Source organism: Neolamprologus brichardi, chromosome 19 (assembly GCF_056152115.1).
Source record: "Neolamprologus brichardi isolate AB-2024 chromosome 19, ASM5615211v1, whole genome shotgun sequence".
NCBI classification, from domain to species: domain Eukaryota; kingdom Metazoa; phylum Chordata; class Actinopteri; order Cichliformes; family Cichlidae; genus Neolamprologus; species Neolamprologus brichardi.
Genome location: NC_142122.1, coordinates 16293414 through 16314951, shown reverse-complemented (window position 1 = coordinate 16314951; position 21538 = coordinate 16293414). Strand labels below are relative to the sequence as shown.

The 21538-nt window shown below is 41.2% G+C and overlaps 3 protein-coding genes across 3 annotated transcripts; 1 reads left to right on the top strand and 2 right to left on the bottom strand.

The window, feature by feature from the left end:
* Positions 1–8: 8 nt before the first annotated feature.
* Positions 9–6382, top strand: orc3 (origin recognition complex, subunit 3). Its single transcript, XM_006809766.3, has 20 exons — positions 9–214; positions 321–375; positions 471–568; positions 960–1098; positions 1250–1354; positions 1444–1607; positions 1703–1842; positions 1972–2131; positions 2559–2672; positions 2782–2915; positions 3104–3167; positions 3274–3390; positions 3527–3606; positions 3958–4091; positions 4597–4688; positions 4800–4897; positions 4982–5123; positions 5253–5369; positions 5613–5692; positions 5996–6382. The coding sequence occupies exons 1-20, from the start codon at positions 191–193 to the stop codon at positions 6099–6101; spliced, it is 2163 nt and encodes a 720-aa protein (XP_006809829.2). The 5' UTR covers positions 9–190; the 3' UTR covers positions 6102–6382.
* A 605-nt stretch (positions 6383–6987) lies between these two features.
* Positions 6988–9181, bottom strand: LOC102781254 (akirin-2-like). Its single transcript, XM_006809767.3, has 6 exons — positions 8973–9181; positions 8469–8642; positions 8188–8331; positions 7949–8098; positions 7755–7826; positions 6988–7607 (listed from the first exon to the last, which is right to left on the bottom strand). Exons 2-6 carry the CDS (start codon positions 8638–8640, stop codon positions 7597–7599), a joined length of 549 nt encoding a protein of 182 aa, XP_006809830.1. The 5' UTR covers positions 8641–8642; positions 8973–9181; the 3' UTR covers positions 6988–7596.
* A 2305-nt stretch (positions 9182–11486) lies between these two features.
* LOC102781546 (cannabinoid receptor type 1B-like) lies at positions 11487–14679 on the bottom strand. The gene is made up of 2 exons (XM_006809768.2): positions 14393–14679; positions 11487–13866 (listed from the first exon to the last, which is right to left on the bottom strand). Exon 2 carries the CDS (start codon positions 13796–13798, stop codon positions 12368–12370), a length of 1431 nt encoding a protein of 476 aa, XP_006809831.1. The 5' UTR covers positions 13799–13866; positions 14393–14679; the 3' UTR covers positions 11487–12367.
* Positions 14680–21538: the final 6859 nt, after the last annotated feature.

The window sequence follows — 21538 nt, the reverse complement described above, 5'->3', positions numbered from 1 at the left end:
AACTTGACAAGTATGAACGCACTCACGCTTGAAGCTGTTTATCAGCTGAACACAACCTTTTCCGTAAACGTCACTTTGGCGGGAAGTAGATACCCAGCAAGGCTACAGGCATCCGTCATTTTAAATGCACATAGAACCTCCAGCTCAGGGTACAGGCCGGGCTGTTCACTGCGGACCCGTGTAGCGAAAGATGGCTACTTTATCCGTGTCAAAGGTAAAGTCTTATATATGTTGTGCTTCATGCATGTTTGATTAAAACTTATTAATTTACTGGCAGTCGTCATACAATGTCAAATAAGACTATTTGTCAACGTTTTTAGGGCTGCTTTGTTTTCAAGCCCAGCGCTAAGAAAAAGAAGAAGACGCTCAGTCTGGGTGAGATACGCGAGTGTTTATACAACATTTGTCTTGCCGACCTGTCGGGTGGATTTAGTGGTATTAAGCTGCTGATGTCATTTTTTTCGCCACAGAGAGTTACTTCGTTCAGGGCTGCGAGGATGCTGAGAGCAGTGAAACACGACTCAGGTTATGTCAGGAACTGTGGGACAAAATCAAAACAGACACAGAGGTGAGGACAGATGTTCAGCAGGAAGACCAGACAGTAGACTTTTCTGTCCCAAGAGGAAAATATGTGCTCATAGTTGATCGAACTGAGAAAACAGTTCATTGCCTCTAATTTGTACATATATAATATACATTATACATGCATACATTATAAATATACCATACATGGCTTTATTGTTGTATATGCAAGCGTGTTTTTATTGTGTTTTAAATTTGAATATATAGTGACAAAAGCAGGAGATGCTTCAGGAGTGTTTTAGTGTATTAATGTGATTTTTTTTTTTTTTTTAAGTCGTTAATTTAGCCATGTTAGTTTGATTTTTACTGAGCAGACCTTTTTTTTTTCTTCTACATACAAATACATTTTACATACATATGTACTTTTTGGTTCTTAGGCTTTACAAGATGAACTCAACAGGAAAATCTTGGACAGTTTGCTGGACTTCACGAGGAAATGCTCCTCCACGCGTCAAAACAGCGACTGGGCATCACAGATGAGGGCCAGTGAGATCCCCACAGCAGCTCTAATGCTCGGTATGTTGGTTATAAGGCAGTAATATCTGATGTTTGAGTTAAAAAAAAACATGTGGCTCTCACATCTATGTATAATCTGGTAAAAATAATCAATTTACATTACATACTGTCATCTCTACCTAATCTCAACTTCCTTTGATGTCCACTCTAGGTGTGAACATCCCAGATCACGACATGACCTTTCAGAGTCTGTCTGACATGCTAAAGCAGTCTGTCAGCCCTCACGTGGCCTCTGTGCAGGCCAAAGAGTGTGTAGGTAAGGGGTTAAAACATCAGTCAGAAATCATTTTGTGCTCCCCTCATAGGCTTTGCTTTAAATGGTATGTGTTTCGTTTATGATTTCAGCACTGAAGCATTTGATGAAGAAGGTGCTCGAGCGGTTGATGGATACAGTTGTGGTTGTGGATGATGAAGATGAGGAGGAGAATGTGGAGACGAGCCCTCGGGTCCACAGGAGCGTGCACTGCTCTCTCGGGATACTTTGTGATTGGTACACTGCAAGAACAAAGGTGGGAGCACAAACCACTGTTGACGTGCATACAGAGACTTGGATTGTAAGTGATATGTATCATATATGTTTTTATTTTGTTTTTGTGTTTTTCAGAAATCTGCCACTGATACTCCAGGGAAAAAACGTAGCTCCCAAGTCAGAGATGAGCAGCAGCAGCCTCCTGTTGTAATCATTTTCAAAGATTTGGAGGCTTTTAACCCAAGAGTTCTTCAGGACTTCATCCTCATCTGCAGGTAAATGAAGACTCTTGAGTTGAATTGCTTTCTTATTTTTTACGGCTGCACATAATACACAAATAATTGACAATGCATTTTGGATTTGCAAGCTGGGCAAGTCTCTGCTAAACAAACTCTGCTCCACAGTCAGTACATTGACCGTCTTCCACTGACATTCATCTTTGGGATCGCTACATCACCCAGTACCATCCAGCACATGCTTCCCCACTCTGTGTCCTCCCTGCTCTGCATCGAGCTCTTCCAGTCACTGTCATGCACACAACACCTGGCTACAGTCATTGACAAGGTAAGTTCAACCTGACCAAAGAATAAAAAAAAAACATAAAAACACTGATATGTGCAAGCCTCCAGATGGGAAAACCTTCCTGATATCTAAGACTGTTGCATACTTAAACATATCTAACATCTTCTTTTTGAAAGCAATTTCCTGAGTGTAAGTTACATTTTAAACCTCCTGATACCACCAGGTTGCAGACGAGCAGGCTCTGGTTAAAGAGGCAGGTTTTCAGGAATTAGATGGTACATTTATTATAAATTGTCCTACATTTATAACATTAGTTTCTGTTTTCCATTTCAGTGCCTCAAAAAGGATACATTTCTTTTTGAGCGAGCCATAGCTGTCACACTAACCCTAACTGCAGATGATCAGTGGCCTGGAGGATGTAAAGAAATTAAATAAAAGTAGTTAAATGTTCTTTCTTTTATTATTTCAGTTGATCCTGACGTCACACATTGCTTTTAAACTCAACGGGAAAGTGATGCAGGTCCTCATCGGCGTCTTCCTCTACCATGATTTCTCAGTGAGAAACGTCATTAAGGGACTGCAGGTATGGAGCATCCTCTAACAGTCTCCTCAAGTCTGTCATCCTCCTCTTTTCTGTGTAATTCAAATACAGAAATATGTGAGTTTAAAGTTTCTGTTTGGTCTTTGTGCAGCTGGCTCTGCTCGAGCACTTTCACTCTCAGCCTCTCAGTGTTCTGTGTTGCAAGAAAAAGCAGGCTCTGTTCAACGTCACACAGCTCAGCAAACCCAACTTGGACAGGATAAGACAGCTGTCGTCGTTCAAAAGGTACTCAGACTTGTTTCTTTCTCCAATCATCCCACCTGTGTGAGTCAAAAGTGCAAATGCAGCACTTATTTAGCTGCAAAAAGTGATGGTAGGGGACTTAGCATGTTTTTAATTTGTGTATTTGTGTTTACCTTTTTTCAAATGTGAAAGCAAGACTTTGAATTGTTTTAATGTGTGTGTTTCGCTAGGTATGTAGAGAAGCAGGAAGCACAGGAACAGGTCAATCTGATGACCGATGACTCTCACTTAAAGGTACATTCTCATCATCTGAAATGCTGAATGCGTACGTGAACGTGCACGTTTTCAGATCCTGTAATGTCTGAGGTTTTTGAACAAGACCTGCTTGGTCTGTTTTTAGGAGGTGTGTCAACAACTGATAAAGGATCTCCACAAATACCACAAGAACTATTATCCCATCCTGAGGTGTCTCCACACTCTGACCTCATCGTTACCTCGATATCCTCTCGGAAAACAGGCAAGAGTTCACAGTTTTGATGCCTAAGCAGCCCACTATTTCTGACCTCCTGTAGGTCTAAGCTATGTCTTCTTTATTACCAAAGTACTGCTGTTTAATCTGCCTTGACATAACAGTGGATTAATTTGCATTACAGATCAGGGAGCTCCATTTAATATGTCTGGCGAACAATGTATGGGAGAATGAGGACTACCAGTCAGCCATGAAGCTTGTAAAGTAAGCGTGATTAGCTGGCACATAGTAAAAAGTTGGTAACATGAACAGTTTGCTAAAAACTGACTTAAATTTTAGGCACATGTAGTATTTTAAGATGGATTATTTGTACTAATGAACAGTAAATAATTTAAAAAACTACTTGAGCAGATGAGATTGGAATATTTCACCACCAGATGGCAGCATATTCACGGTTGATCAGAAGGTTATTGTGCCTCCTGGTGGCCAACTTGCTATTCATAGACAACAAACGAATGCTGTGCCTTTGTTGGATGTCTTTTTTTGTTTGTTTGTTTGTTTTTTCTCTTTGACCCTAAAATAACCACTTGAGGTGCTAATGTGTTTTCCTTTTAGGATGCTGGCAAAAGGCGAGTTGGTTTCTTTGCTACAGAAGTGTGTGGAGATACTGCAGCTCAGCAAGTCAAGGAAGATGAAGAATGCTCTCGTCCAGCTGGAGGCTCTACTTGCCAGATTCAAGCAGCTGGACAGTAAGTTGAAGATATGATTTTGTGTGATTTTGATTCAAGAAGAGATCGCTAGGAGATGGTATAACAGAGAAGGCGGTGGAGTTTTAAACCAGACTGTTTAACATAATCTCGGCGATTGACAGGAAGCCTCAGGAATGGAGGAGAAATGTACTGGTAGAAACTTTCAATAACAAGGGTGATGAGCAGAGGGATAAACTTGATAAATCATTCCATGAAGCTAGAGGAAAGAGTTTTTGAAACTAGGCTAGGGTTAGAGATGATGATCAGCAGAGCAGCAGTGTGGCTGGATGCCAAGAAAGAGCACTACAGATGGAATTGAGAGTGTTGATGGAAAAGTATTGAGAAAAGGAGGTTCGTGAATGCAGTGAAGGCGGACAAACAGAGGGCTGGTGTGACGGAGGAGGATGCTAGGCTCATGATCCACTGTGGTGACCCCATAAAAGGAGCAAGAAAATGAGTCCAGTCCCTTCTTTCCAAATGTACAAGTTTTTATCTTGTATTTCAGCTGCTACTGAAATTACTCCAACTGTGGAAGCTTCTATCGCCTCTCCAGTAAAAAATCTTCAGAAGAAAACAGATCTGTTCCAGCTGCAGAAGGTAACTGACCACTTAAATTGTAGTTTTTGTCTTTTGTTTCACTGGATTAGTTCTCCGCCTCTTTAAAACTGCTGTTTTGCTGTTGCCTAAACTCTATTATCGTTTTCACAGACGCTGCTGGAGATGAACGAGTCTCGGAGAGCCAAGCGACTGAGTCCATTTGAAAACCTCAGGAACGAAGCGCTCGAGCTTATCGACAATTTAGTAAAGTAAGACAAATGAGACTGTGGTTCCCCCAAATACAACTCGCATCACTGCAAACACTCTACAGCTAATGATGTTATTCCACCCAGAAGCCATCTGTCCCCCCCAGAGTCACAGCCTCTTTATGAGGTCTGCTACTACAGTTCATCTGCCACAGTGAGACGCCACCTCAATGCCACACCTCGTACCTCCATTCAGGCTGCGCTCAGCAATCCTTACCACTATCTTCAGGTACACCTGCTTCAGCTTGTCCCTTATAAGCAGGAGGAAGTGAAAGTGAAGAAAGTTTTTCTTTTGGTGTACAACCACTAATGTGCAGCGACGTTCAAAAAACACGTGACAACTTCGACTTTCTTTTAGAACGACAGCCTGAAGAGCGAGGATGGGACGGTGTCCAACGCTGCTCCCGACATCTGTATCGCTTACAAGCTCCACTTGGAGTGCGGAAGGCTGATCAACCTCTACGACTGGCTGGAAGTGAGTTTATAAACTAAGAAATTTAATAGTGAACTCATTACCTGTAATGGACCAAGGTTAAACTTCCACAGCTTCCCACTTTGCTTCATAAACTTTCTTTAGCTGGAAGCTTTTGTTTTTCTCAGTGTAAGAGAGGCTTTATTGATCCCGAGGGGCCCACGTGTCACATTATCAGTCTGAGGATTAATTATTGGCCCAGAATGACTCGGACGCTGACATGAATGAAAACATGTTTATTTTCAGGCGTACTCCACCGTGGTTTTGGCTGCTGAGGGTAACGATCCGGATTCTGAACATTTTGGGAAAGTGGATGAAGTCAAACAGTATCCTTCCAGGAAAAAAAAGTATTTCTCACAGATCATTTTGTGCTGCTGCTGTTTGTCTGTTTTGCTCAGTGAGTGAAAATGAGTAATGAGACAACAGTAAAGCAGCTACTCCTCAGTTATGTCTTTGTTTGAGTGTCATGATTGGATAAGACAGTTGAGGTAATTCTAGTTTTGTAAGCAACCCAAATACTTGGAGTTATAATCAAAGTTAAGAGCAGAAGATCACAAACACGACTGCTGAAATATGCCATTTACTTTTAACTTGAGTGAAGACTTTTTGTTCCTTAACTCGTCCTTTAGCGCTCGTTTCATCCGCGCCGTATCAGAGCTCGAATTTCTGGGCTTCATCAAGTCTACCAAGCAGAAGACAGACCATGTGGCGCGACTCACCTGGGGAGGCTGCTAACCACAATTGTGACAAGAAACATTTTTTTTAACATCTGTGGAAATTAATTTCAGATTCGTATTTTTCACTCTAATAAAAGACGTGCAAATCACACCTGCTTCTTTAAATAATAGACCGATGTCAGGTGCTGTAGGTCCTGTCTGCAATGACTGGTACACCAATACGCTGTTACACTGAAGCACAACTCAAACTAATTAAGACATTGTAATATACTGAGGTTTCTCACACATTACTTGAAAGTTGACCAACATGTCAGACATGATACAACAGCTTGTTGCTAGGGAAAAATATGCATTGTCCATTTAGTTGGCAGTGGTTCATGGAGGCTGCTGACTCTCGCTGAGAGAAATGTCTCGTAAAGAAGTTGTACCAAAAACCTCCAAGGGATTTTTTTTCCCTTTTCAAACAGTTACAGTTGCCTGTGGAGGTTTTGTTTGTCTGCAAACACTTGCTAACAAGTGGTAAAAAAAAAAAACAACTTACGGTGAAGGCAGACTAGCCCTGAAAATCATCATCCTTTATCTTCATGTTTAACTCTGATCTGGACCATTTTCATTCAAATGAAAATGATGTACTAAATAAAGTCTTGAAAGCAGCATTATGGTTTTTAACTGAGGTTACAGATAGAGTGAGCTGAGGGATGCTATTCCTATGCACTTCTATATAATCCAACTTACTTCTGTAATTAAAGCAGTCACCCCTTACTGGATGTGAGAAAGATTGCAGGTTTAAGGCACTTCCATATTCCATCTTTCATTTACAGTTTGAGAGTAATTTAAGCACTAAATTGAGAGCAGTCCCAATGCTGTTTATCACAGCACTCGATCACATACGTTTACTTGTATTTATTAAGCTATTCCTGATATAGTTTGATGCATCAAACCAGTTTTCAACTCTTAAAAGATGTTTATTGTTTTTAATAAGTACATTGGTTTCAAAGTGATACCAGCAGAACAAAACTCAATAAATAAAACACTGGTGGTGGGAGGGGGTGGGAGCAAATTAGCCCACTTTATGCTCAGTTTAAAAAGCAGTGAACAAACAGCAAACATACTCTTTCTGTTCAAACTTGCGTTTCTTCCACATTCTTTCAGACCGACCTGCCAACCTTGTGTAAAACTCAATGCCTGCTTTATTGTATTTACATGTAACAAAACAGAAACAAGTGACAAAGCCTGGAATGCTGGGAATCATTACAAAAGTGAGATAACTGTAGATACACGTACAGCTGGAGGAACGTAGGCCACTGGTAGAAATAGGGTCCATTTACATGAGGAAGCACCTAGTTGCTTACAACAGAGTGGTAACAACTGACAACAGCTTCATATAAACCTTTGCCCAAAGACAGATATATGGCACAGTAAGAAAAGTTTCCTTTAAACTAGCTAAACTTAATCTCTTACAATGATGAGTTTTTTTTCGCTTCTCTTCCTCGAGATATCACGTGATAGCTTGCAGCGTGGGAAGGCCGTCTTGCAAAAATTCTGTGCCACACTCAGGAAACATCTGGAGAGAAGGGAGGTGAAATATAAATAAAGTAACCAGAAGTGCCAGTTTAAATTTAAAATCGTAGAGTTCGAAGTGAAAGCTGAGGCTTTGTCCTTTACATCCAATGTGGAAATAAGGTGGGATTAAAAATAAATAGGAACTCACAGCTTGCAGGTTGCTCCCCAAATCGTCGCATTAACTGATCGTGTGTGAACTTCACAAAGGTGTCATATTGTTCTGAAATCAAAATCAACCAGTTAAAACCTTTTACTTCACAACTATTGTTTGTTACTTGGGGAAAATATGTGGCTAACATTTGCTGTTTCAGTTTTTTAAACACATTAGCATTGGGTACCAACCGGCCAACTTTGAAGTCATGGTCTCCTCGTATTCCTCCCGAACCTTCTCTTCCCTTTCTTTCAGCAGGCGTTCGCAGATCATTCCAACTTGTCTGAGGGTGAATAATGGCTGTTCTTTTCTAGATGGAGAGACGCCTCCAGAGGATGTTCCTGTATAAATAAATAACAATCAAACCTTAAAACCGCACTGTAGAATGGGCTTTATGATTATTTGAGCTTAACCTTGCGCCTTTACCCACCTGCCATGCTGGAAGCATTCATAGTAGACGACTGGGATGGGGATTCTGGCGAATAGCAGCACTCTGACTGTTGGTAGCCTCCATCTAGATGCTTTCTCTTTTGAATGCGTTTGTACTCCTGTTTGATGCTGTTGAGGATTTGTTCTAGTGGGGTAAACAGACAAGCAGGGTGTCCATTAGTAACAGCTGTCATGTTTTCACCTTTGACACAGAGTGACTCAACATGTTGCTGTTGCCCCCCTCCAGATAGTAAACAAGCAGGCCAACTTAGCCAGCATTACCTGCACTAAGTCTTGATGAAGACTCCCCGAATGGCGAAGGCTCCATGCTGAGATATTTCCTAGGGGATGAGGATGACGGGGACACGGGGATGCATCTTCGTCTTTTGGGGGATGTAGGACTCATGAGCGGATCGAAATCCATGGTCCTCTTCAAAGTGGCTCCACACGCCATGACTTCAGTTTGTTAAAAGGGAGAGATTGCACGTAAAAACACCGAAACAAGGCAATAACGAGGAGATGACATCAACTATTTTAGACAGCTACTAACCGAGCCTAATTTTTTACACAACTAGCTAATTGTTAGGTTCAAATCCGTTTCCTTTGTCGATGGATAAAACTACGAGCATACTGCGCAGCTCCGGCTTTAAATGCCTGCTAGCGAACTAGCGTTAGCTACTCCTGCTAGCCAATAAAAAAAAAAAACAAAGCTAACGTTAGCTGTGGCTGCCGCTGGCGTGAGCGTGTGTCCTGGTTGACGTTTGTATAAAGCTGTTTTTATGTTACCTTCTGGGGAGGGGGGAAGTTGGCCTGCCTCACCGCGCTCACCAGCTCGTGTTGTTGTTAAACTTGTTTCTCAAAAGTTGAAGTGACGATCAGCCAGCTGTGGGCCAACTGTCTGCCGTTAGATAGGGGGGCTAGCTAGCACAACTTAGCTGCCTGTTTTTGATGCGAGGTTGTCGCTGTCGGCTTCTCTGGTTAGTGACGTCACGTCTAAAAAAAACAATCTCAAAACGCATTGAATTCTGGATTATGTAGTGAACCATGAAGCGTAAACCAACGACAAAACATGACAGCGCTGCAAAAGTCAAAAAGTATAGGTCATAAACCCCATTTAATTTAATTGATAATTGATTTGATTTAATTTTAGCTTTGAGGAATAAACTTCACATTTGACAGTTTGTTGTGATTCTTTTCTCTCCGCATCCTGTATTTCTACTCTTAATGCTGAATACACTCGTTTGTTTTAATATTGGAGTAACTGATGAAAACAGTGCAGAGGCTCAGCTACTATAGCCTATTATGAAACCTGCCGCTGTTTTAGTGACAACGCTGAAGGCAAAATGTCAAACCAGTACATACAGATCCTCTGTGCTTTGCCCGAGGATGATGGACATTCCTTCTAACATCATATTACTAATTTCCGTGTGGGGTTTTTCATGTTCTCCTCGTGTTTGCGTGCGTTCTCACCGGCTTTCTCCCACAGTCCAAAGACATACTGTTAGTGGGGTTAGGTTAGCTGGTGATTCTAAACTGGCCATCAGTGTGAATGTGAATACGAATGATTCTCTCTGTGTCTGTCTGAGTCTCTGTGTTAGCCCTGCGACAGACTGGTGATCTGTTCAGCATGCACCCTGTCTCTTGCCCGGAGGTAGGTAGGATAGGCTTCAGCCCCCCGCAAGCAGAAGAGAATGGATGGAACATTTTTTAGCTTAAAAAAAGGAATAAAATACAGCAGAGGTGCCAAAGCAATAAAAGGCCCTTTTTTTAAAAAAATGGGATAAAAACATGAAGGATATTACAGGGGGACATGAGTGCCTAAATGAATTAAAGAAATACATAATTAAATAATTAATTACATTTGTCATTAATAAATTAAAATGAGAACGAATTAACAATCAAATATATAAATAATTAATTACACATAAGTTCATTTCATTAAATTATTTAATCAATTATTTATTTGCAATTTCAATTAAAATCACATCTATACGATTATTTAATGATCTTATTATTGAATTTTTTTCAATTCATTTTGGCCCTTGTGGCGCTCCGCGCAGAGCTTTCTTCTTCAGCGTGTAGAGATAGCTTCACTCACCTGATGTGTACAGCTCTAAGCATGCCTCTAAAGGCAACAGATATTAGTAATTCCATTCTTAATAGGAATGCTGATACAGATATCTATAATTGGATTTCAGCATGTTGACTTGGGATTATCAGTAGTGGAAACGTCATTTCCCAATTCAGCTATCAACTAATGCATTTCACACTCAGCAAATCATTTTGGGACATGCTTGCCTAATTAGCTATTATTTAGATTACGTGATTACGTGTATATGTGTTGCTTAAATGATTGACAATGTCTGACTAATGTGCATTTGTTTTTTATTGCCATATGTAATTGCGACAGATACCATTATCCGATGATCTAAAAATCTGATATTCCATAGCTTATTTTTTTACTCTTTCAAACACACACAAAATCAGATTTTAACGACCTTGTGAGGTTCCAAACACTTGTTCCCGACAGGGAAGTTGCAGAGTACCATCTGGTGGGCAAACTATGCAACGTCAGCACTTAAGAATTTGTTGGTTGCTGTTTCTCAACTTTTTAAAATTTACAAATTGCATCTGTAATATTGGATTGCCACTAGTGAGAATTTAACTGTTGATGTCAGCAAATTCTGATGAACTGAGCTGTAAATATCATTATTTACAACTGGAACTTGTCAGCATTGCATCATGAATGTGGCAACTTGGAGTCTAAGTTGAACTGACATTTTTCTATCAGTATTTTCTTTGTTTGTTTGTTTGTTTGACTAGGTGTTAAACAGCAAAAGTTGAAAAAGTAGTAATTTAAGTTACTGACATCAATGGACATTTCAACTAGTGATAAATAAATACGAATGTTAAAAGGAAGAACAGTCAAAAAGCATCAAATATAGTTCAAATGTGAAGATAATTATCACCACATGAGGGCAGTGTTACACAAAAAGACACATAGGAGATTATTCTTCTACTAACTCCTAAAAAAGTACCAAGGGGTTAAAGAAAGGAAAGATGACACTTTCATGACTCTGAAATATTTACATTAATAGCTTTTGTCTTGTTTCTGAAAAAGTAAAATGTCTTACTTTAAGGCCAATCACACTCAAAACTCACCTTTACTTGTAGAACATGTGACACTCCAATACCCCAGATAGTGACATACACTTTTGACTTTGAAAATGAAAGGAAAAAAAAAACGTATTGTGCGTGTGTGTGCAGTAAGTTTAGATACCAATAAGCTGATTTTCACCATTTTATTGAAAAAGATACCAGGCATGTTGACAAAGTTATGATAAAAATAGACAAATTTCACATTTTCGAGCACATTCTTCCATTTACACACAGGAATGAGACACAGTGGCACACAGTATGCTTCACAGGAATATGGCAGTGTAGATTTGTACAAAAGATGCTCTTTTTTTGTAAGCCGATGTGGAAAAAAGCTGCTAAGCAACACTCCCAAAACACCACAGGCTATAGTTTTGATCTGATCAAAAGGCCATTCATAGTTCAACACTTTGCTTTTCAAAATAAATAAATAAGGTACTGACAAACTTCACAATATCATAGACTTACAAAATCATCAATAGTCACTTGAAAATTATTAATGAAATGCTTTTACTTACAGCAATGTTCTGTTATTCCAAACTGCTATTTTGTATGAGGATGGACACATTTTCACCTTGCATGACTGCCACAATATTGCCGTATAATGTAATGTGAAAATCTTCAAATGCAGTTTGTCTTTACTGCTAAATCTGTAAAAACAAAATCAGACAACAGCAAAGATAACAAAGCATAGCATTTGTTTTGTAACAATGGAGAGAAATGCCCTTTTTCTTATACAGCTATAATATTTATTGAATTATTCTTCATAAAATTGCCATTGTCAGTCAGACAACTCATTTTTTGCAAAAATGAGAACATAATGAAATAAGTACAGCCCTCATTAGACTAATCACACTCCACTCTACAGGGATCCAGTTTTATAACATTACAGATTAAAAGACGACAACAAAAACTTGCTTTCAGTTCTGTTTGTCAGTCATTTTGGCACATTTTACAGTCACAGAGGAGTGCACTAGGAGGATGGGGGCTATTCTACACTATCCTGACTTCACAGTTGTCTTTTATTAGACCGGCTCTGCAGCAGAAGTGCCAGTCCCTCCAGAAACTGTAACCTGGGCTACTTTAATTCGAGTCTTTGCACAGTTTCCTCCATCTGTCCCCGCCCTGCCTGCTGTGGCTCTCACGCTCTTGATGTTCCAGTCACTCTCAGCGCTGCTGTCCAGAGTCTGCGTTGCTCCCCGGCACATATGGCAAATGTTGAGGAAGGCCCTGCGCAGGTCCTTGCTCCTCATGGCGTAGATCACAGGGTTCACGGTGGAGTTGAGCAGGCAGAGCATGCTGCAAAAGGCAAAAATGGTCTTGATGAAGTCGTTCACCTTCCCAAAGAGGTCGTAAACCATGATGGCTAGGAGTGGACCCCAGCAGATGATGAGGGCCACCAGGATCAAGACCAGGGTTTTAGCCAGACGGAGGTCCATACGGGCTTGGTCAGGCCTCACCGTCTGCACTTTAGCCCCCTCTGCGGTGTAGACAATCACACTTCTCTGAGAGGTGCGGCTTAGCATGCGGACTGCGTGGTGATGAGACTTCCAGAGGATGAACATATAGGCGTAGATGATGAATAAGAGCAAAATGCTCGTCATCCCAATCCAAAACATCAGGTACTTCTGGTCAATTAGAGGGAAAATGTCAGAGCAGACTGTCCCGAGACGCTTGCAGTTCCAGCCCAGCAGCGGCAGCAGTGAGATGATGATGGAGATGGTCCACATCATGCTGAATGCAATGACAGCTTTAGTCTTTGTGATGATTCGCTTGTACGCCATAGGCCTGTGGATGGAGACGTAGCGGTCTATTGCAGTGAGAAACAAGCTGCCCACAGAGGCAGTGAAGGAGGCAATAACCCCAGCCAGCTTGAAGAGGAAAATGTTAGGGCTGTCCTTTCGGTGGAGGACATGGAAGTCCAAGAAACTGTAAACAAAGATGATGCTTCCTATTAGATCAGCCACAGCCAAGCTGCCAATGAAGTGGTAGGAAGGCCGGGATCGAAGGGTCTGGGAGTGCAGGATCACACACAGCACCACGAGGTTCTCCAGCACAGTAAATGTACCCAGGGTGAGTGCCAAGATGGCAACCGCGAGCTGCTGGCCGGGAGTGAGGATCATAAAACACTCCATATTGTCTGCTAAGTTCTCGGCGCACTGTGGCGCTCCTCCGCTCTCCACAGAGGTGGCATTACCCAGCAGCAAGTCTGAGACATTGGTGGGAAAAATGGGAGAGAGGGCGCTGAAAATGACCTCCTTGCTTCCAGAGACAATCCCGGGAAAGGAGCTGCTGATGGGAGCAGAGTGAGTTTTCTCATAGTGGAATCCATTCTTGATCAGCCTCGAGTCAGCTGAGGGGTCGTCGTAGGTGGCATCATTGGAGCCGAAATACTGGACACCTGTTGTCAAGGTGCTCACCGTGGTGCCTGCTATCCTGTGCAAAGCCAGCTTCATGGTTTTTGAGGCTGTAGAGATGCTCAGTGGAGAGGTATGTGAGGTATTAGGAGTGTAGAAGAGCACATCTATGAAGAAAAATGCAATTATTTATTAGAATACAAGAAAGTACCTCTTGTTACATCACATTAAAAAAAATATTCAATACAGGAGATAGTGCCAGTTCTTATTTAAAGATTAATATAGTGGAAGATGAATTTGTTACTGGGAGTTATTCTGTGTATCAACCAGCTGACTCCACAACAGATGCATCCCAGACAATAGTGGGAAACTGAACAGTTGATGACAAACCTGTGCAGCCTCGGGGGAAATCACTGCATTAAGAATGTAGGACATAGAGGGATTTCTTATTAATTAAAGAAGGTCATTAAGCATTACGATATTTTGCAGCAATCACTGGACTAATTAGACATCGAGGGACAAGATGAAGAGCGACTGTATCTGTCCGATGGATCATTTACATTGTAATGTCGGTAATGATGGTATCAATTATTAACAATTTTTCAAAAGGCGAGAGCGCGATAGTAGTATGGAAGCTACCAGCAGCACTCACAAGAACAAATAAAGAAAAACAAAGCCGCGAAAAACACTTACCTTAATTTTCTCGCTACAAATACCCAGCACGGATCCATAACGCGAAAAAAAAGGAAATAAAAAATAGAAATAAAAACAATTCAATTACACTGGGAGTAAACCGGTCTGCTGTTTCTGCCTTCACTCCTGACCAACATTTAAAGTAACTGAAAACCCAAAAACTGGAGGCGAGAGTAAAAATCTGTTGGTTGTTGTTCTTGCTTTGGTGGTTTAATAATCACGAGCCGACTCCTCGGATACTGCTAGTGTCAAACATACAGTAAAGCCAAGCAGGCAGCCGGTGGGGTGTGTGGGTTTGCCGGAGCAGGCGGTTATAAAGGCTGCGCTGTGTGCGCCTGCTAGTCACGTGATCTGAGGTGTTGGAGCGCAGTGGGAAGCGCATCATCCACGACCAGCATCATCCAATACCTTGGTTATTTACACAGGGATGGAACCCAGCTGTGTTACTGTTGAGTTATTTCATCACATAGCAATGAATTTCAACTACACAGCAAAAACAACTACAAAATGCGCATTTTTAGCTCTTTTATTGTCACTTTTTCATGTTTCAGATCAAATTTTAGTATTAGATAAAATATTACAAACAAAAAGACGCAGTTCTTAAATGATGATGTCATTTATAAAGAGAAAAGGGTTCGCCGAACCTAAAAGACTTTTTCTCATCTCTGGAGAAATTTTTGCCCACTGTTCTTTTAAGGATTGTTTTAAATCAGTCACATTGGAGGGTCTTTGAGCATGAGCCAGACTCTTTTTCTTTTCCATTCATAGATAGACTTGTTGGTTTGTTTTGGATCATTGTCCTGCTGCATAACCCCAAGTGTTCTTGAGTTTCGGAGCAGGACGTGATGGGTGGATATTCTCCTTCAGGATTTTCTGGTAGAGAGCAGAATTCATTGCTCAGTCGATACAGCAAGTCGTCCAGGTCCCGACGCAGCAAAGCAGCCCGAAGCCATCACAAGCTGTTACCTTGTACCCCACTGTAGAACAAACAGATACTTCATACCATTATTACTTTGACTGTGTTCATTTTGTTTTCTTCCTTGAAATTATTTCTTGTTGTTCTGTGCCTTGACATGCAACACTGACTGTGATTCTTGTTTAAAAGCTGTAGGTTGTGTCAGTTTGTGAGTAGGTTGTGTGGTTAAGCAGCAAACAGTTTGCCATTTTGGGGGATTAATAAAGTAACCTGAACCAGAATCTAAAATGTGAGATGGGCCTCTGTGTTCTTTTAGGTCAGCAGTGGTTTTTCCTCATGGATGCCTCTTTAATCATGAGACAAGTGAGGACTGCAGTTCTTTAGATGTTGTTCTGGGTTCTTTTGTGACCCCCTGGATGAGCCATTCATGCGCTTTGGAGTATTTTTGATAGACTGCTCCTGGGAAGGTTCACCGCTGCTCTACGTTTTCCCTGTATGTGTCCCAAAAGCTCATAAAAGACATTTTTTGCAACCCTTTTCAGATGATCTCTCGGCTGTTTCTTTAGATCATGACGCAATATGTTGCTTTCTGACGTCTCTTAGCCAAGCAAATGTGTCAAATACATCAAGAGAGAAGTGCGGATGAAGTTCTAGGAAGTTCTCTTCATCCATGAGCATTTCCCCTCTCCTTTTCTGAAAAGGAAAGCTGTGAAGACAACACTTCTTCTCATCTTACATTTGGAAATGGTAAATGGCCTGTATTTGTATAGCGCTTTACTAGTCCCTAAGGACCCCAAAGCACTTTACACAACCTGTCATCCACCCATTCACACACTGGTGATGGCAAGCTACATTGTAGCCACAGCCACCCTGGGGCGCACTGACAGAGGCGAGGCTACCGGACACTGGCGCCACCGGGCCCTCTGACCACCACCAGTAGGCAACGGGTGAAGTGTCTTGCCCAAGGACACAACAACCCAGACTGTCCAAGCCGGGGCTTGAACCGGCAACCTTCCGATTACAAGTCAAACTCCCAACTCTTGAGCCAGGATTGCCCCAAATCGATTACAGTGTTGCATGTGATTTTAATGGTGTGTAAGTGAGGGCATTTATGGGATTTATGGCCTGCAGTAGAAGTATTTGTGGTTCTTTTTAAAATTTAATGACCGCTCTTGCTTTTCTTTATGTACTTGTTGCTGATATGTGTGAAATGTAGTTTCACGACCCTCTCATTGTTGTCTTTTAGCTGAAGTTTTTATGCTGACATTCACTTTCATGTGAACATTTTTTTCTTTGTGGTGGCTTGTGATTACAATCATCTCAAGCTAATTTTAAAAAATGGACCATGATGTGTATTTTTAGTGCGGTGTTCAAGCTACTAAATCTATTCTGAACACTATTCATCTATTTATTTACTGTAGACGGGAGTCACATTCACACCATTAGGAGTCCTTTTGCTGTCCTGCACAGCTGCGCAATTATTTCCACTATGCACTCCCAGTAGAGCCATCTCCCAAATTACATGTATCTTGTTGTGGAAAATACATGACATTTGGCGATTCAACATTATGGGAGAACAATAAAAGACACTGCGCGCGATGCCAGTGCCTCCAGATTTGGCAGAACAAAAGAGGCTGAGGAGTCATCCAAGTAATTGCTCAACGCTTGCTAAGCTGAGATTGATTCAGATTCTAGCAGCCGCTGATCACTCGCGGCGGGACAGTATATCCAAGACAGACAGTGTAAGCGAAACATCAACGAGTAATAAATGGCGTTTGTGGAATTCATCTGTAGTTAATTCACATAAAGTGACTTCCATTCAGACTGCTTGTTCGTTCATGTTTGGAACAAAGTTTTAACGTGGCGTCAATCCACTCCCAAAGCAGTGGGCAGACAGTTGCGACACACATCAATCATAATAATTATCATGGTTATTTCAGTAACCGAGGGCGTGATTTTAAAGACAGACTTGTCTGTGAAGACAAAAGGTCTCTTTATGACTCTATCATCAACTTGTAGAAGCTCATTTTTTTTTCTAAATCCTCTGCACTGGGAGGCTGCTGCCATTGTCACATCCATCTGGCTTCGTGGATGAACATTGCAAAGTGATTTAGAGCGATTGATTTTATAAGGAGTCCGCGTTAAAGCATCATCACCCCCCCTCAGCCAATATTGATCCTTCTCCAGTTACAGCCAATTGTCATCTGAGCAGTTGCCTACATTCTGGAGTCATTGTTTTCAGTCCACACAGAGCAAAGTCTCTCAAAACAGACGCAGAATAACATGCGAAGTAAGATTTGTTTCATTTATTGCACATCAAGAGACTCGTTCCCATTTTTGTGAAATCAGAGAGAACAAGACGGATTTGGAGACTGAAAATATAGTGATTACACACACAGCATGTTAGCAGACGAGTCTCCAAAGCAGGCTGTCTGTCTCTGATGTGTTTGTTTCGATGGGAGCGTGCAAGGAGGCACGAGAAAGCAGGGAGGAAGGGCGGGGGAGCAGGAAAAGATGCATAAATAGAGACCCGCTCAGCACTAACGGTTCTTAACTGTTTCCTAATCTGCCACTTCTATACTCCTGTGTTCCTCCCCAGCTGGAGACACTTCATGCCGTAGTCGACGCAGCGCCGCAAAATAAATTGAATTTACATCAAATTAGTTCAACTGGCAGAAGAAAAAATCCCAAATTTAATGTTTACCAAATCGACTCGAGGAGTTCTTTACTTGTTTTTCCAGCTCAGCGTCAGGCGCATCCTCATTATTCACTTCATCAAGCAATTACACGTAGCAACCTGGCTTCATTAGGCAAATCAAAGGTGCTTGTTGATCAGTTTCCCAAAGACTTGTGATTGAGCAGCCAGCTCCACACTCTGAAAGTAATATCAGAGAAATAAACAGGCAGGATCAAAGTCTGCGAGCTCACTCTCGCAGGGAACAACACAGCACAACAGAAAGTCTGCAAAAGTTGTGAGTTTATGCCTTCTGTGAGTCAGTTTCCTCTTCTTGGATAGAGACCAGGACACCAAAATAAGAGGACGTGTGATGCATGTGTTTAATAAAGAATAAATACATAAACTTAGAGATATTATTTTCTTTCATTTATCTGAAGAAGTTTAAGTCAGTCACTGTTAACACTGCATCACATACCACTGCAGAGATGGGAGGTTTTTTTGGTGCAGTGGAGAGGCAAGCAGCGTATGGTCAGTGGGTAGAATCTCCTTCATGCACCATTTAGTCATGTAAAGACCTTTTTTTTCTAATCTCTGCAGAGCAGAGTGGTAATCAGAAGACTTAGCAGGTGGTTCAGTGAATGCTCACTTGCGCAAACACTATGCAAATGAATGCTACAGGCACAGATGAATTACACAGTCAGCAGTGCGAAGCTCCAACTCACAGCCCAGTCAAGCTCTCGGTGTTATCCTTCATGGATTTGAAAAACAACAGCGATACAAGATTGTCCTTCTTCTGCAACAAAAGAGGTTTTTGGAGCGACTCGCTCACCCAACAATCTTTTAAACTCTATAACAGAACCTAATCTGGAGCATCCTCATAGTGCAACTGGGTGATTCACAGCCAGATAATCATTTATTTTCCATGGGCCCAGCTGCAGAGCTTCACCCAAAGACGAAAACACCCCCACCCAAATGGGCCTGACTGCCATGACACCAGCAGTCAGTTTACCTACAATCACACGACCCTTTTCTGTCAAGAAGAAGAGGAGTTGTGAAATTGGATTTTTATTTTTAACTCGTCACCAGTCCCCATTTCCGATCCAGATTTTTGAGTCATTTTGTGCAGGGAGAAAAAAAAAAAGGTATTTAAAGCTTATTTTGTGGATGTGTGGGGGCTTCGAACATAAGTCACAAATACAAGTTAAGTTTAGGAAGCAGTTGCGTTTTTGTCACTGAGCAGAAAAAGAGCAGCTTTAGAAATCATCATGCTTGTGGGATGGAGTCCAATTTTCACTTTATTTTTAGATCTAATTTATGGTTCCTTAAGCTGCTAAATAAAATAACATGTTTATGTTATTTTAAATTTATACCACGTTAACTACCTGAATTCTCTATAGCTGATTTAAGCACGTTGTTTATTGCCAATGCTGGAAAAATGCAATATTATGATAAGGCCTATAGACATAAACAATAAATTAGCACTAAGTGCAGCACTTCGGGGAATATATGTTGTCCTTAAAGGAATCGCACTGCGAGCTCGATTCAAGCTGTTCCATGAAAACATTTCTAACCCACCGCACTACTTATCTATTCTCATTCTGCTCACTCCATCTTGTTTATTCACCCATTACTGGCAAACGCATCCAGCGAGCAATTTCAGAGTGCTCTCACATCCTGGAAGAGCTCTTTCATCACACACAGACTTTGTGTAACGGCTTTTAGCGTCATCACAAAAGACAAGACAACAGCACAAGTGAATAAGCTGACATTAAAGAACAAGCAGTTTAAATTTGGTTCAGGATCTGTTTTTATTTGGTTCCTGGGCAGCGCTGTGGGAGAGGTAGGACTTCTGGAACAAGTCCATATAAGAGATTATTTAACTTTTTTGAAATTCCACACTGCAGTCTTGACATCAAGGCTGGTTTACAGCACAAAGGGTTAAAATGTGGATTAAAACATGCTCGTGCATCTGCTTGAATATGTATAGAAAAATGGAAACCTTCAAGTCTAAACCACACCATCAGTACAAATGCATTTGCGGTAAGCAGTAAAAAGTCATGTGACATCAGTCGTACATGAAGCATTAGTACTGACAGTTGGTGAAAAGTAATTTTTATGTGAAATCAAAACAAAATGTTCAACGAAAGAAGAATTAAAACCTTAGCTTCACACTGATAGAACACTTTCTATTACTTTGTTTCCATTTGTATCCTTGAACCTGAGTCTGGAAAGCAATTTGAGATTCTTACGTACAATCATTTGTGAGACAATAAATATATTTCACTCGAGCACAGTCCTATAGGCAGTATAGGAAGCCTCAGGAGAGTTTGTGGCACTGCTGTGTGTTATTGAAGCTCAGGGTTTTTTTTTTTTATTGTGCCTTAGTCATAGTTTGTCTGTATTCTTCAGTGGAGTGTTTCTTACTCCATAGATTAGGCCAGGCGGAGTGGGCTGACCAGTCAAGCACAATAATAACATGGTCAGCAAACCATTTGATAGCAATTCTGGCAATATGAGCTTGTCAGCAGATGGAAGAATGAAGTGCTCTAAAATCTCCTCTAGACAACTGTGTTGACTTTGGACTTGATAAAAACACAGCGGCTCAACTGCCACCAACAGCCGCAGATGACATGGCACCCCAAATCATCACAGACTGCGGAAAGTTCAGACTGGATTTCAAACACCTTGGATTTACTGCCTCTCCACTCTTCCTCCAGAGTCCAGGACCCTGATTTTCAAATAAAATGCAAAACTTACTTTCATTTAAAAAGAGGACTTTGGACCACTACTTCTTCTCCTTAACCTAGGTAAGATGCTTCTGATGATCTCTCAGGTTCAGGAGGGCTTGATAGTAAGAACGCAACAGCTGTAGCCCCAATTTCATGAATACTTATGTCTGCGGCTGCTGATCCACTGATACCAGACTTAAAGTGGACATGAAACACTACCTCACTCCCCTGCTTTTAGAAACAGACATAGATTTAACACTCTCTGTGACGCTAAATATAAGAAATAAGCTCTTAAAGCTAAAGTTAGAACATGTTTAGCGCCATCTTGTGCCAGTACAGAATGTGATGTCACCAGGTTGGTTGGTTGGCTGATAAGGCTAACAGACTAGCAACACTGATAACTCACTGAAAACAAGGGGACTAAAACTATACATAAGTCTAAGGGGTCACTTTTGTACAGCCCCTGCCTGCAATAATGAGAAACCAAGGATATGCTGTCCACTTCCACTCTGTGTCTCTTAAGCAGTTAGTGGTTCTTCAATGTTTGGCTAGCTGCACTGAAATGAGAAAATCCACCTGTTAGCTGTGATGTTCAGGTTTGTTAAGCACTTTATAAATGATGACTGTGTGGACTTGAAAATGCAGTCATCACCGCAAGGGTTGCTGTTTATTATAACAGTTTTATTTATTATAACACTAAAAGGAAATTGATTAAATCTGACAGATTATATTGACCAAATAATGCATGAGCAAAATGTAAGTGGAGGAGCACGTTATGAAAAACGATGGCGCATAAAGACAGATTTCATTGTAATCCTTGTCAG

Bases quoted from the DNA above. Each gene is read 5' to 3' on its own strand.
- orc3 (XM_006809766.3), top strand. From the start codon at position 191: ATGGCTACTTTATCCGTGTCAAAG. The intron at 1,608-1,702 runs GTGGGAGCACAA...TGTGTTTTTCAG, and splicing joins GGTACACTGCAAGAACAAAG to AAATCTGCCACTGATACTCC. The intron at 2,673-2,781 runs GTATGGAGCATC...GTCTTTGTGCAG, and splicing joins ACGTCATTAAGGGACTGCAG to CTGGCTCTGCTCGAGCACTT.
- LOC102781254 (XM_006809767.3), bottom strand. From the start codon at position 8,640: ATGGCGTGTGGAGCCACTTTGAAGAGGACCATGGATTTCGATCCGCTC. The intron at 8,099-8,187 runs GTGGGTAAAGGC...TTATTTATACAG, and splicing joins GAATGCTTCCAGCATGGCAG to GAACATCCTCTGGAGGCGTC. The intron at 7,827-7,948 runs GTTGGTACCCAA...TTTTGATTTCAG, and splicing joins CATGACTTCAAAGTTGGCCG to AACAATATGACACCTTTGTG.
- LOC102781546 (XM_006809768.2), bottom strand. From the start codon at position 13,798: ATGAAGCTGGCTTTGCACAGGATAGCAGGCACCACGGTGAGCACCTTG.